The sequence below is a fragment of the Netta rufina genome, assembly GCF_964035555.1.
Source record: "Netta rufina genome assembly, chromosome: 4".
Classification (NCBI taxonomy): Eukaryota; Metazoa; Chordata; class Aves; order Anseriformes; family Anatidae; genus Netta; species Netta rufina.
Window position 1 is genome coordinate 27,698,568 of NC_140127.1, and position 15,467 is coordinate 27,714,034.

At 35.3% G+C, this 15,467-nt stretch overlaps 1 protein-coding gene across 3 annotated transcripts in view; it reads right to left on the reverse strand.

Moving 5' to 3' along the window:
- Positions 1–15,467, reverse strand: part of TLL1 (tolloid like 1) — a gene marked incomplete at both ends in the record, with an annotated part of 129,940 nt that overhangs the window by 25,352 nt on the left and 89,121 nt on the right. For all 3 annotated transcript variants that reach the window (XM_084285612.1, XM_084285611.1, XM_084285613.1), the window contains 6 exons: positions 1,726–1,886; positions 4,856–4,981; positions 5,895–6,090; positions 11,735–11,880; positions 12,898–13,014; positions 14,319–14,421. In XM_084285612.1, coding sequence (XP_084141738.1) covers positions 1,726–1,886; positions 4,856–4,981; positions 5,895–6,090; positions 11,735–11,880; positions 12,898–13,014; positions 14,319–14,421 — 849 coding nt within the window. The remainder of the gene's footprint in view (positions 1–1,725; positions 1,887–4,855; positions 4,982–5,894; positions 6,091–11,734; positions 11,881–12,897; positions 13,015–14,318; positions 14,422–15,467) is intronic.

Sequence of the window (15,467 nt, forward strand, 5' to 3'; positions counted from 1 at the left end):
TTTATACAATATAAAGACGAAAGTTATACAAAACTTGAGTTACTGTCACATGCTGATTTATACGAATTGTAAGACAAATTCATTTTTAATGCCTGAAATTTTCAAATATAACTCAACGTTAATAAATCCCAACAATTTCAACAGTACATCAGTGATGAGTTTTGATACTGTTATACGTTTAGATTAAAAATGAAACAATTTGAGAGAGGTCTAACTTCCTTCTTACAACACTACAAAGTACAAATAAAATTAAAAGTTAAATGAAAAACTAAAATTGTGAAATGTAAATGTAAAATATTAAAGTTTCAGTATTAGAAAAGATTTTAAACTTGGCACTACATGGAGCTCCTAAAACAACAACAAAATTAGAGCATTTGCTAAATGTATACAGACAGACATTACGTCTGCACTCAGAAAATACATTAGAATGTCCCAGATATGATATGTTTCTTCTGATTTCCACAGGTACCTTTCTTAGTACTAGCATTTAATCTTATATAGTCTAAACGGGCTTTGTAGCATTGGAGAGGGTCAAAACAAATCTCTAGACATTGGAAAACATCTATGTACATATTTTTCAAATCTGCAAAAGTTGCATGTCTTTCATGACCTTAGAAAATTGATATAACTTCCTTATACCTCAGGTACCTTACTTGCAAATCTGTCTTATGTACCAAGAAAGTGCATAAAACATGTTTTATGAGTGTAGCAAAGGAACTTAATGGTATGACAGTCATGCCTATGAAGTAGAACAGAGGCTAAAAAGCTGATGTTGAAACTTGTGGTTTACCTATAGGCATCCATTAAGACCTGCAAGCTCCTCCCCCCCCCCCCGCCCCCCCCCCCCCCCCACACACACACACACTGTGTTAGAGCTAGAGGGAGAAGACCTTCCCACAAGATGGGTTCTGTTCTGCCCTGCCCCTCTGACCCACCTGGGGACAACAAAACCCCCGGGACAGGACATGATGCAAGTACTCCCTGGGCTGTGCTGTTCAGTGGAGGCCACCTCCAGCAGGCATTGCATGCTCCTGGGCTCCACTGACAAGATGCTTGGAAAGAGAGTCAAACTCAGTGTTGGAAGCTGGAGCATAACCTGCTCCTAACAGAGCCTTTGGCAGAGGCATCACGGTTGTTTGGTGTTCTGTGCTACGTAATGTCTTCAAAGTACAAGTACTAAGACCCAATCCAGACTCACTTGGAGAAAAATGTCATTTTTCAAACAGCACTGTTACTCTATTATGCCTTATTTCTGGTACTGATCCTTTTAAAATATTCACCCTTGAAATGCTCCTAAGTGATTTAAATGTTCCCTGGCTCCATCACTAACCAAACCTTATGTGTATGCTTTGTAGTCAGTCTGTAAAGATGATTCGGTTTCTCCAGATTTTCTTGTCTTGAATTCTTTCCAATACGCCTGAGCCATTTGTTCTGTTTTACTTTGTTGATAAAAAGAAGTCAGCTGAGACTCAGCAGAGAACATTTCTTTTAAATTTCTTGTACAACATATACATTCAGATGATATGTAAAAAGAGAGCTATTCTCTCCATGTTTGTTTTGAAAGAACCCAGAAACAGTCCCAGAACGAAAACAAGAATATATATGGTTACTGTCAGCATAAGAACAGTTAAGCAAAGGTTTTATAAGACAATATCTATTTTTGAACATTCATGAAACTGTCTAGTGTGCAACAGATTGTGCAGCTCTTTGTTCATGGTTACTCACTTCGTTCCCTTCTAACTCAAAAAACTCAAATTTCATTGAAATTCGGTATTGCGTCGGGGCAACCACCTGCCACACACAGTTTTTGTTTGGAGGATATTCTTTGGGCCACCCTGGTGTGGTTATAGTCCCATTTAGCTTTGTCAGAAGTCCTCCGCAAGCAGCTGTAAAATAAAAAGGGAGAGCATCATTTCTGGACTGAAACTGTGTTTTTTAATATATACAGAAGCACACTGAGCAGATTCAGTCCTCTCAATACTTACACCACTGTAATACCCAGACATACTAATCAGAATCTTGTTTTATCATGCTTGGTGCAAACAAAGAGAAAGAGACAGCCCCTATCTCAAACAGCTTGCAGGTTTGTGGACAGAGATAAGTTTCAGGACTACACATGGTGTTATCATATTCATTCTTTTCCCTTCCCTCCGGAGACTCTGGTTATTTTCTCAGAGCCTTTCCCATGCAAGTCCTCTGACCTCACCACCCTCCCCAGGACCTTGATCATCCTTTCTCTGACAGACAGACTACTTAAGATGCACTTCACATTGCCTCAGCTTCTTTTTTTGATTATTGATCCAGAATCTGCCTTACCTGTCTCTGCTCATATATGTGCTCCCAATAACCTAATAGGAAGGGTCACTTCTTTGGGACAGCAGTCACATGGTGTTCAGATACAATTACTTTTGCTGAAGTACAGATGTTGAAATAACAGAGAAAATACCTATGTGGCATATATTGGGAAATAAGTCATCCCCATACAACAGGACAATAGTGTATTGTGTGTATGAATGCAGTTTCAGATAGCACAGGATAAATACATTAATATTTTCCATCTGAGAAAAAAAAAATATCTTAAAAAAAAAATAATAATAATAGGATTCACAGGAGTTCTCAGTCACATTCTTCTCCATTTGTACCATCACAGTATTGTGACAGCATTGGAAACCATCCACAAATCGCTTTGAGGAGCTGATGGGTGGCAGTTCCTCCTTCTTCCAACTGCTCTGTGCTCAGTGCTTACTTGAACATACTGAAAACTGGCTATTCCCTTTTAGCCGATGGCCTCACATAACTACATTTGCGCTAGCATGCCTGGAAAAACAATCCAGTTCCTGTGTCAGGGCACACTTGGGCTACCCAGATGCATATTACTCTTCCTCTGGGCACATTGCTTCCCATGTGGAAGACTTCTTGGTATACACATAAATGTCATCTGACCTTAGTTAGGAGAACTTAGACCTCAGTGTCAAAATAAACCTTGCACAGGTTTCAAGACTGGTTTGGATGACACAAATTGTACCCCAAAATGATCCAGTCTTGAGCAAGGATACATCTAACTGCTAGTTTTCACTTTCTCATTGTCCAGCATCACTCCATTGTTCCTTGAGACAATGTTGGGAAACATGGAAGTACTGGAAAACTCTTAAAACCCTCAAATATGCAGCAGGGGAGATTTGGATTAGACCAGCATGAAGCAATTTTCTGTGTATGTCAACACTGTAACAAAGCACTGGGCAGAGTTTCTGAGCTGAAGGAATCCCTCAAATGGCCAAACTGTAATAAGGATGTAATGCTTACTGCACCAATGTAGTAATTTTAATTCAACCTTCTAGTGAGTGTCTATATACAGTGAGTAATACATCATGTGGAACAAACACATATACACTTCTAGGGAAAGCTCAGGGCTTTTGCTCCATACTACACTGCACTATTTAGGATGACTTCTGCTTTTACCAGAGTTGCTTTCCTGTTTGCATGCTGAGAAGGTATTCATTCTCTCTTTATTGGAGGAGGAAGGAAGAGTTTTCTAAAAGACTGGGAATCTTCCCTAATGTTTGGACTCAGATCATCAGACAGCCAAAGCCAAGTTCCTTACATAAATCTGGATTGATGATCAGAGGTCCTATCTCTGTCTTCACAGCCCCCAATAGATTAACATTATTTTCTGCACATTGCCTAATATGTATGCAGACATCTTAATACACTAGACATTCTGAAATAACTTGTTTTTCTAATGTGCTCATTATAAATGTTGAATTTGAGGAGAAAAAAATAAAAAATAAAAACAAACAAGCTCAATGAGAGCTGCAGTGTAGCATGTCTGCAGTCAAGGACTCTCTTTACCTCACACACAAAAAAACAAACAAACAAACAAACAAACAAAAACCGCAGAACCAAAAGAACAAAAAGTGCAAAGAAACAAGAAAAAACTACCCCCAAATTGTGACAAATCATCAGTGAAAGCCAGGGAATTGGAAAAAAAAATAAATAAATAAAAAATAAAAAAGAGAGACCAGTGAGTCATATCTGAAGAAAGCCATAACAAAGACTGCTTCAATTTTCAAACTCCATTCACCGCTGAAATGCAAACAGATGAACTGAGATAAGAATCGTTTGTGCTATCACTGAATTTGTTGGTGTTTATCAAACAATAATTGCTATGCAATGATCAAGTGCTTTTGCTTCTTTCCTTTGATATGAAATATGTATAGAATGCAAAAGCTTATCTCAGCCCAATCCTATGTTTATATAGACTTCCATTTATCAGATTTTTACGTCTACAGATGATTATTTGAGCAAGCTTCCCTCACCCCTAAAATGCAGAATTTGTTTCCAGCATTAAAAAAAAAAAAAAAAAAAAAAAAAAAAAAGTCTGACTGGGCTCACGGAAGAGTTCTCTAGTTTCAAATTGGAATAAAGAATCCTGCTAGAATAAAAGATCTACCACAAGCAAAGGTAGACAGTGAGATCATTAAAGTTCCTGACACTGAGGCAGAAGCACACAGCTCTGCTGATAAATCTCTCCTTGCATACAGAGGGAGACTTTATTTTCATGAGGATGAGTAATATAACATGTGGTTTGAGAAAGTACAAAGTTCTGCTTCACATCATTTCCAGTCAACAACCAGCAAAACCTGGAAAGTTAAATTGGTAGCAGACTTCAGATGGAGATGACAGCTGTGGACAGACATTGCCCCAGCATCACTGCTTCCAACGTAGTCCCGTTTTTCCAATCTTGCTTCACAGACCTCACATTGCTAGGGGCAGAGTGCACAAAAGGTGTGGTGTTTCGTCTGAGTCACCATAGCCTAGGACTGTTGAGACCTGATAACATAGCAATACACTGTACCTTCACAGCTCTTTTTGTCAGGACCAAGTTCATAGCCAGGATCACAGGCGCACTGGTAACTGCCCAGAGTATTTACACAACGCTGCTCACAGCCACCATTGTCAGGTTTGGCACATTCATCTTCCTCTGCCAAGACAGGGAAGAATGCAAAAATGTGTTAAATAATTACCTTCCTCAGCTGTAATTGCTGAATCAATATTAACCCAGAAAGCTGTATGCATGTCATTATAAGGTATATTACATAACACTGTGGATGCTGACTAGAGCATTTTCAAATTCTAAGGAGACCTGCAATGGAGAAAATAAAAATGTGTCTTTTTGTAAATTTGTTTTGTTTTGTATTTTGTTTCATAGCAATACTTACTGACAGCTGTGTTTATAAGCATTTTGTGGCAACATACAATAATTTAAGCAGCAGTTAATATAAAGGTTGCATAAAGTATTGAAAGAAAGATTGAAAATCTGCAGCAGGGTCACTTGAAGGGCACTTTATCTCCCACAGAATCAATTTGTGCATTATCCTGAACTCATACTCAAAAACAGATTAACAGAATCCTCAAATCCCAGGTTTTCATTCTACTGATATTAAAGTGAACAAGATGCATCAGGGGTGGGGGAGGGAAAGGAATATTGTATTATCTCTACTAGCTGTGAAATACCTATGTGATTCATTGTCAAATTATTCCTCAGATGGACTTTATATTTGATAACACAATTAGCCCAACAAACATACTTTACAAGACTATATATGTTTCAAAGGTGCTTCAAAACCAATCTGATTTTTTTAACCCGAAGAGAGCAGGTAGTTGGACTGAATATGGTCCTTCATTCTTTGGAGATCTTTTACAGGGAGACTGAAATACCTTTACCAACATTGTTTGACAAAATCATATGCCCAGGTAAAAAGTATGTTGAAGATAATAAAGAACTATTTTAAGTAAAAATAGGTTCAAAAATTTTCATATTCTATCCTATTTTTTCTAGCACAAAAACAAATGATAAACAGTTCACATGTCCCAAAATATGCTTTAACATTTACCTTTAAAAAAGTTAGCTGCAAATCCTGCTTTGTTAACTGTTCCATCAGAAACAAACTTCATCCACAGGGTATTAGAGGTAGATCTAATGTCTTCTGGCTTGTCATAGCCACAAAAGTGACCAATCAAAGGACTGTTTTCATTCATTCCATCTCGAATTTCCAAGTAGTCATATGCACAGTTGTCATGTCTTTCAATCTGTAAAAAATTATTTTAAACGACATATATGAACTTGACCATTAATATCAAATAACAGTCAGATAATAAACAGAATTAAAAAAAATAAAAATTAAAGTTGGGGTTCTGTTTAGCATTCAGGCATAAGGAAGGTGAGGAAAAGAAGCAGCATCACTAGATCATTTATAATTCCTCTCTATATATACTTTTATATATATATACATATATATGTAAGTAGAATAACTTGAGATCTTTACACAAGATACAACATTCTAAATGGGAAAAAGTAACTAGCAAAGTGAAGATTGCCTCTAAGCTTCCCAGTGTTCTGTCAAATTCCTGCTCTGAGTTCAAGTAAATTTCTCTTTTCTCATGTACACTTATATTCAAGTATAAAAAATTAATAGTTGAATGACTAAACAGGTCAGAAATTCTATTTGGTTTTGAACTATTGAAAAGCTCAATATGAGTAAGATTCTTAGACATAATCAACCTGTATTATTTCAGGTGTAGATCTTTTTTTTTTTTTTTTTTTTAACTTTATTCTTAACACAGTGAAAAATTTTGCATTTGCCAGTATCCATAGATGTTTCAGAGTAACTGAAAAAAAAAAAAAAGTCTTCATACAGAGCATGAAGAGTTTGGGGCATCTGGAACCCAAAAAAATTAGACCCAAACACACTTCTAAAATTATCAGCTACTAAGCAGACAACAGAACATATGAAAAAAAAAAAATCATTATTCTGCAGATGATATGTCTAGTTTCCTTTGCATGACTGCTGATTTCAGGTGTCTTCCGACTTTTTGGGTCAGTGAGTGAATCTATGTCATATTGTCAGAGAAACATACTGAAACTAGGGCAACTATGTGCCTCTTATTTAATGTGCCTCTTATTTAAACAACCTTCCAGATGTCTACTTGGGGTAGCAAGCGGTATGCTCTTTACATAACAGTATTTACAAAGTCAGTCAAAGCAGAAATTGCACCAAATCAGGGGCAGACTGAATGGGATTCTATCTGGAGCCTAGATAATTATTATGCCTGTCTTTATGACTGAACATTATTCTCAACAGAATAATAAAAATATATTAAAAAATATTGATCTGGGTCATTTTTCTGTAGGATTACTTCATGCTACTCAAGAAATATAGCACCTATAGCAAAAGAAATATAGCACCTATGAAAGAATTATCTAAATCCAAGAACTCAAAACTAAATCCTCTAAGAAAACAATTGTTCAACTAAATGTCTGAATTGTGGGATAGGCTGGGGAGGAGGAGGACAACAGTCAGGGAGAAGGAGTTGGAGAAGACTCAGATTCAACACAGCCCATCCATACTCTGTTAAAATGTCAATCAAATCAAAACTATACCAAAACCCACAAAAATCCACATCTCATCTTCTGACAAAACTTTACTTGCATGGAAACTACGCAGTTAGTACAAGCAGCTACTGACACCCTGCTCTGGTTGCACATTATGATCACCACTAATCTCAGTAACCACCACAGACTAAGGAGCTTTCATTTAGCACATTAGGAATTCTGCTTCCTTTATATAAGAAGGAAATCTAGGGGGAGGGGCTGTTTGATTTTATTTCATTTTAATGCTATCAACATATGGCACTTACACAAAAAATTTCTCTGTCTTCTTTCCAACTCTCTGATTCTTTGAGTATTTACATACATAATTTTCTCCCACTCATTTCTCTGGCACAATCCATATTGCCGTTTACTGTAATTGCTTAACTGTCTGCTCAGGAATTACTTTGGACCAGAGTTAGGGAAATGAGAGGAAAGTCACGAAGGTCTGGGGTGCAACTACCTCTTACTAACTTCAGTGGCAACTGCGTGTTTGCAACTAATGTGGTTAGGCATGTGTCTACCTGAGCACTGGTAAGTGATCTATACTGTAACGCTGATTCAAAATTTTCATTAATCTTAATAAAGGCATGACATCATATTCCAACATGCCTTGTTATCTCAGAAAAATCATATTGCACTCTGATGTAGAAAGAAGTGACCTGGCCCAAAGCCCATGAAAATCAAAGGACGAATTGTGTACTTTCCCCCACATGCATCTGTGGTCTTTTCATGACTCAAGACTTTTAATTAACATCTGTTTTTTTCCATGTTTCCACGTTTTCTATATTTTCCATATTCTATGGGGCAGTATGGAAATTATTATTTTTTAAAGGCTATGTGCAGCTCTGAGTTACATGTACCAAATTCCCACTGAGGTGAAATGTTGGTTCTCACTCCTTATTTTTGGCAGAAGAAAACTGCTAAAAATCCATTTTGCATAACAGTGAATTACTAAACTTCCTGAGACCATAAAAATCAACCAACATACAAAGTGATATTGATTTCCAATAAAGCAATTCAAAATGGTTGCCATTCTACCATAAATATTTATTTTCAGTGTACTACTATTACAAGTGATGCCATTATTATTACCAGTATTAATATTAATATATTAAAGATATTAATATATCAAAAGATATTAATATATTAATATATTAAAAGATAAATATATTAATATATTTTATATATTAATAAAATATTAATATATTAATACATTAAAAGATAAAATAGTTACACGTATACATAAACAAACAGGTAAGTATTGTGTTTCTGAGAAGTAATAACCGGTTTTAAGGCCCTTGGTAACCAAAAAAAAAAAAAAAAAACAAACTTTAAAATGTGCTTTACTTATGTGAACTTCAGGTTTTAGGATATTGTGGTACTGTCATCTGGGAACATTGCCTCAAAGTTCTGTTACACTTGCAGTAATTTCTTATTCACCCTATTACAAGGATAGATTGCAAGACAAGGATAGTAAAAACTTATTTACTGTAGTAGTAACATTTCACAAGTTTGAAATTTCATATGGATGAGAAGAAACTAAAATGTTAGCAAAAGCAAGATCAAAAAAACAAACAAACAAACATAAACAAACAGAATTTACAGGGGAAAAAAATACATTTCTTTAAGGAGAATGAAAGGTACCATTGGATCTGAAGAGTTTGGAAGAAACCCAGAATTTGAATGGCATGAGTAAATTAAGTTGAAAAAATACTGGAATTCCTAAGACAGGTACATAAGCACAAGAAAACACTAAGAAATCCCCTGGTTAAATGGAAAGCCAGCTACTTTCTCAACATTAATTTGTATAAGAAAAGAAAAATTCTTGCACTTAGTTCCAGTTTTGAACTATGACTTTAGACTAAAATGTAATTCATAAAAATTCTAGACTACATTTCTTTTATAGTTCCTTGGACAGAAAAGAAAAAATTAAAACAGCAAAAGATTTTATCAAAATACAAAGATTTGAGAAGCTAATCCAAGAGCAATCGCATTTCAGGAGAAATCTTTCAGTTGCTTTTTGTTACTGTTAATTTATCTGTCGATAGAGTTATATTCCAGTTCAGGTATGCATATCTGACTCAGGTGGTAGACTTTAGTCAGAAAAGGTGGGGATATATCCCTAATGGAACCCTTACCACCAGGAGATTAATATGGCACAAACCTACAAGTCTGGATTGCCCTCACTGGTGAAACTGCCTTCCAACACAGGACCATAAAAAAAATAAATAAACTCAAGGACCACTGGTTTTCAAAGAGCATTAGTTCTTTAAGATTAATAAAGGTAGCTATAACATTATAGTATGTAGGTATCTTTGAGTATTAATAAAGAGTATTAATAATGGTAACTATAATGATGAAGCAAAAAACAATGGAGTTACAATGGACTCTGCATCTGTGCTAACATCTAGGTACTGGAAAAATATAGCTCTCCACCAGGAAGCCAAGTAAGTAAGGGTAATCCCACACCCAGTGGAAAACACATTGCCCACCACAGGCAAAACAGGATGACTCATTGATGCAGTTTGGAATTCTCATCTTCCTCTGTGCTTTCACTTCAGAATGGAGGTTATTTATACAGTTATTTTTTCTAGCATTATGTATGGATAATGAGAATTCCTCATACTTAACTGTACCTTTCAAAGGACAGAGAAGTAATTTTCTCACAAACACACTGCAATAACTCTTTGGCCTGACATTTACTTTTTTTGATCTAAGCTGGCATGAAGAACTGTGATTTTCAAACATCTTTTTGTTTTACTAGGCAGCACACCAAGGATTGAGTCCAGAGTGGGACTTAATACCAAAACACAGAACACCTACGTTCGAGCACTTGGACCTGAAATGGAAATCAGCCCCAAAGGTGAATGTCTAGGCAGGGCACTTCGTTGCAACTTCCAAAACAGCTCTCATTCTCAGCAGACCTCTGCGGACCAGCCAATAAGAAATGCAGCAAAGAGATGTAAGAGAAGTCTTGTATCTTTCTGGGGTACCTCATTTGATTCTCAATAGCATCTTGCCACTCTGGATTCACAGCTCAGACTCTCCCTTGAGAAGTGTGTGCCTTTCAAGTTCCTGCTGTTAGAGACTTTTTTTTTTTTTTTCTGTTAAAAACACATATAGCACTAAAACCCTTTTTGCTTGACACCACCACCCAACAATACTGCCGTTTTTAGGAGGTGTCAGTCCACGTTTCACCTCTAGAGAGCGCCATTATACTAAACAGCCTGCAAAAGAACTGGAAGATAACATTTCTTCCAATAGCCTTAACCACTACTAAAATCGTGCTCTCATTTTCTCTGTACAGATGAAACTGAACCAGGGTCATGTACCATGCACACAGACCATCTCTGAGTATCTCCATGGTAGTCAAATACTATGGCAAGTCTCCTATGGAGGTTCATAGAGCCATTTCTCTTGAGATCACACTAGAAAATACTGAGCAACTATGGCAGACTAGAAAATCTCTGTATCTAGTCAGTAAGTTATACAAAGTTACTGCTTAAAGAGAGAGACTAACATACTGTGTTAAGTAACCTTGAGCCAGGCGAAGCAGTCTAAATAGCATCTGAAAGGCTCTTGGTGGGGAGAGCTCATCTTGTCTGCACTAGACCAGATTCCAAGTATATTACTAAATTTATCTACAAACTTCAAGTCGGTCTATAATGTATGTATATATAACATGTATGAAACATTGTTTTTTCTTTCTTATAGAAAAGTTTACCACTGTTTAGCAATGTTTACATAGAAAGATGTATGATAATGACACACAGATATGACTCACCACAGATTTTTTTTCTGCCCCTTCTAAGTATATGTTTGTAAACTGAGTTTAGTGAGGCCTTATTTATATATATTTTTTTTTCTGTATTTATATATATATATATGCTTTTTTTTTTTTTTTCAAAAAAAAAAAAAAAAAAAAAAAAGCCAAACACCACAGGGTTTTGTTTCCAGATAGACATTCCTCTTTAATGATAAGATTCAGTTAAGGCACAAAATCCTGGTTATTTAACAGAATATTAAAGCAGCCTTACTGAACTGGATTATGTATTTGTTAAACTGCAACAATTGCCAGAACTTTAAACATTCCAACTCAAATAACACAGATAATATATAAACCTTTAATCTTCTTGAAAATTTCTGCAAAAACCAAGGTCTCATGGAGAGAAGAATTGGATTCTGTAGATTATTTTTGCTAGAGAATTAATAAATTCCTCCACAGGTTTAATGAGGATTTCCCTTAAATGTCATTGTTAATCATTCACTAGACACTTTTCTGAATTTGGTCAAAAACTTTACCTCAAATGCTTGAAATGTTAATCCTACATTGTAATTTTCAGACACTGTTATTTTCCACACGCATTCCTTCATTGGTCTGTAGTCATCAGGATAATTGGGAGACTGGATCTGGCCTTCATTTTTGTGGATTTCACCTCCACAGATAGCTGGCAAAAACATAAAAGTCTAAGTACATTTACAATAATGATATTTACTGTCCCCCATGCCCAAACTGACATCTTTATGCCCTTCTTCTTTTTAAAATTAATGAGAAGATTATTCTAGAAAATACTTAGAAAGTCTACCAAGGACAAATTATTGAAATCATGATTGATTTAGACCACTATACATATTTCTGTTAGTCAATGTAATGCATTTCTAATAGTGCTAAGCATTTTATAATGTTGTAGAAGACTGAAATCACTGATGACCTGAATTTATGTTTTACAGAACATATTTAAATGGTCAAAATAGTTCTTAGTTCACCTTTTTAAAATATTTAATATAAATATTTCTTCATTATTTACCAACCTTCAGAAAGAGAAAAATAAGAGGAAAACCTTACATTCTGTAATGATCTATATATTTTGTTCTACAGTTTAACACTTCAGGCTTACACTTAACATGAAAAAACAGCTAATATAAGTAAGAAATATTTTCAGTAAAAGTAAATGCATTTTTTTCCCAGGATTCTTACTAATAATTATGTAAAGAACTGTAAGTAGCAATTAAATCATCCAGTTCAATATTTAAGAAAACAAGCTCTATTTTAGTTTGAACAGGTGAACGTAGACTTCCTTATATACTCAGAGTAGGGGAATATCTCTTTATTAAGTAATCCCAAAGCATATGGAAAACTTTAGTCAGATTTTCTGAAGAATGAACAGAAAGTATTCAAAGAATTATTTCCACACACGAAGCACAACATGCACATTTAGTTAATGAAAGAACAGGCAAAAACATTATGAATAATATCAGTGGTGTCCCTAGAAAAGAGGTCATCTGAAATCTGATCACATGAAGTTTCAAAATGTATCTATTAAGCTGACATCTTTTAGTCTCTTTTAGTCATAAAATAGCAATTTCATTTTCTTATATATACACAGCTATATATAGTCAGAAATATATTCATTGGTATCTGATTAAGATTTTTCATCCAGAACTAACAGCACTAATCAACCAACCTTCATAAACTGCTGCAAAACCTTTTCCAACCCAGTTGCTGCTGCTGCGGAACTCGATCCACATCCTGCTGTCAGAGGACGCAAGGACTTCTGGCAGTTTGTCACCACAAAACCTGCCTAAAAACATGCAACCAGTGACTGCATTTTCTGCCGCCTCTGAAGCCAAACGCTGCAAACATTTACACATGTGTTTAACATTATAGACAGAAGTAGCATAACCAGCTCAGTGGAACTATTCACATGCTTATGGTGGAGCACGTGTTTCTGCAGATTGGGACCTAAATACACAAAGATTTTATTATAAAGCTTTTCATTGCTGTCAGGCTAACAAGTCAAACTGTAACATCTTGGGGGAATTAAGTTGAGAAATTATTGATATAGAATGTTTCTATGCATACAAACCAAGGCATTTTGGGAGGGTAAAATGAGTACTAATCTTAATAGATGAACATAATCCGTGTCACAGTAATACTGCTCATCATGTCTAAGGACCAAAGAGATTTAAAAACTAACATCCAAATGACCCTGTACTATGTTATCCTTTTAAATTCATCCTAGGTAGGTGAAAATTTCATTTGTTTAGGAGACACAGAAGGGAACAAGACGAAAGAGCACTTACTGTTTGGTCTTAATTGTTTCCTCTTTTCTTTTCAAGAAAACAGGTATTACTGTTAAAAAGCTGTCCCCTGTATCTATTTCCCTTTTATCTCTTTTTGATTGTTTTTAAATTGTGGCCATTAAAATGCTAATTATTTTTAGTCTATCTTCTAAAAACAACCACAAAACTGGCCTAAGAGGTTGGAGACTTTCATGTTTCCGATGGTCTGAAATTCCCAGTTAAAACTGTAGAAGACCACGGGTTGTCAAACTTAACCTGGTATTATTCAACTGGTGTTACTTATTTTAAGACTATGGAACTAACAAGGAAAGGTTGAGTTCAGAACAGCAGAAAAGTTACCCTTCCTTGACACTTTAAAAATAAAGGCTTTAAAAATAAAGCCTTAAAAATAAAGGCTATGCTATTTTAAGTCATATTGCCAGGCAAAAGGACTAGTACAAAACATGCACCTGTACTATTACCTGTACAGGTTGCATATACAGAAATCACCTGTGGAAACTTCATATTTTAACACCCATAAGCAAAGCAAAAAGTTGCACGTTTTGTAGTTTCTTTCCCCACATGAAACTGAACAACAGCTAGCTGCAATGAAAGGGTGGGCTCAGGTTTGAAGTTAAATGAACAACTTATTTGAGACCATTTCATTTTTTTGTTGTTGTTGTTTTCCCACCTTAGTTTAGATACATTCTAGACACCTAAAAAAAAAAAGTAAGAGTATTGTGTGTACAATAGCAAGCTAGAAGTCCACTGAACTGATTGAGCCTTGTAACTATGGACAGAGCAACATTGGACAATTGCATACCAAGCAGAGGTGATTTTCTCCAGTAGCCATCTCTTACTTCAATATAGTCATACCAACAGAGACTGCTCTTGTACAGGTCCATTGTAGTGAAGTTTAAAACAATCTGCAATCAGAAGAAATCATATATGATTCTTACCAGAAAATGATCTCAACAGCATTCTGCAAAACAGAAGCCAGTGGTCACCCATAAAAGGATCCCAACTGCTTAGATAATTAACTTCAATTAATTTTTTATACTAAGCAAAAGTTGCATGGGACTATTAAAAGGTTGTTGTTTTTAATTTATTCTTACATAGTCAAGAAGATCCAAGACACATATTTAGTTGCTTACAAGGAGATTTTCACTGAGAAATACAAATTCAAGAATGCTCATATGGTAAAATAATGTGCTGAGCTCGTTTTAAGTATGTTATTTGATAATTCTCCTGCCAATTCTTCTTCCATTCCATTCTGTGACTATAAGCAGCACTGACAGCTGTAAAAAAGAATTGTTTTTGTTTGTGTTTCCATTCAACTACTGTTTTGACAAGATAATTTACTTTCAAAGAAGTTATATATTGACAATGGTGGACCATTATACTGAAAACAGTATCATTAAAAGAAATGACACAAGTTCCTTTTTCACACAGATGTAATGAAAAGCTTTATATGTATATTTTTTATAAATAAAGCTTTTTAATAAAAAAGTTTTTTGATAAAGCCTTTTATACAGAAATCTCAGTTTTCTGCATTGCTGGAACTTAGACTCCTGATTTCACTGGGCACATCTGTAAATAGGCATATTTTCAATACATAATATCAGGGGTACTGTAGACCACCACATTATCCCACTTTGGTTTAGAAATACTAATCTTAACCTGCCATAAACTTACACTTTTAACAGAGAAATAGATTATACTGATTGTAGGTTCACAGTAGCTACAGGCTGGACCCTGACTGACTGGGACAGTCTTAGTGTTATGCCCTGTAATTTTAGGGACGAGTCAAAACATGAAGATTAAGACTCATTCATATTTTGTATTATAAAATCACTTTGAATTCATTTCCTTTAATTGGATTTAAGCATATCTGAAAAATAATGCATCTTCTCCCAAATCAGTTCCTCAGTGTAGATTAATAAGTATTTCAGACTAACTATAAAAAATTTCC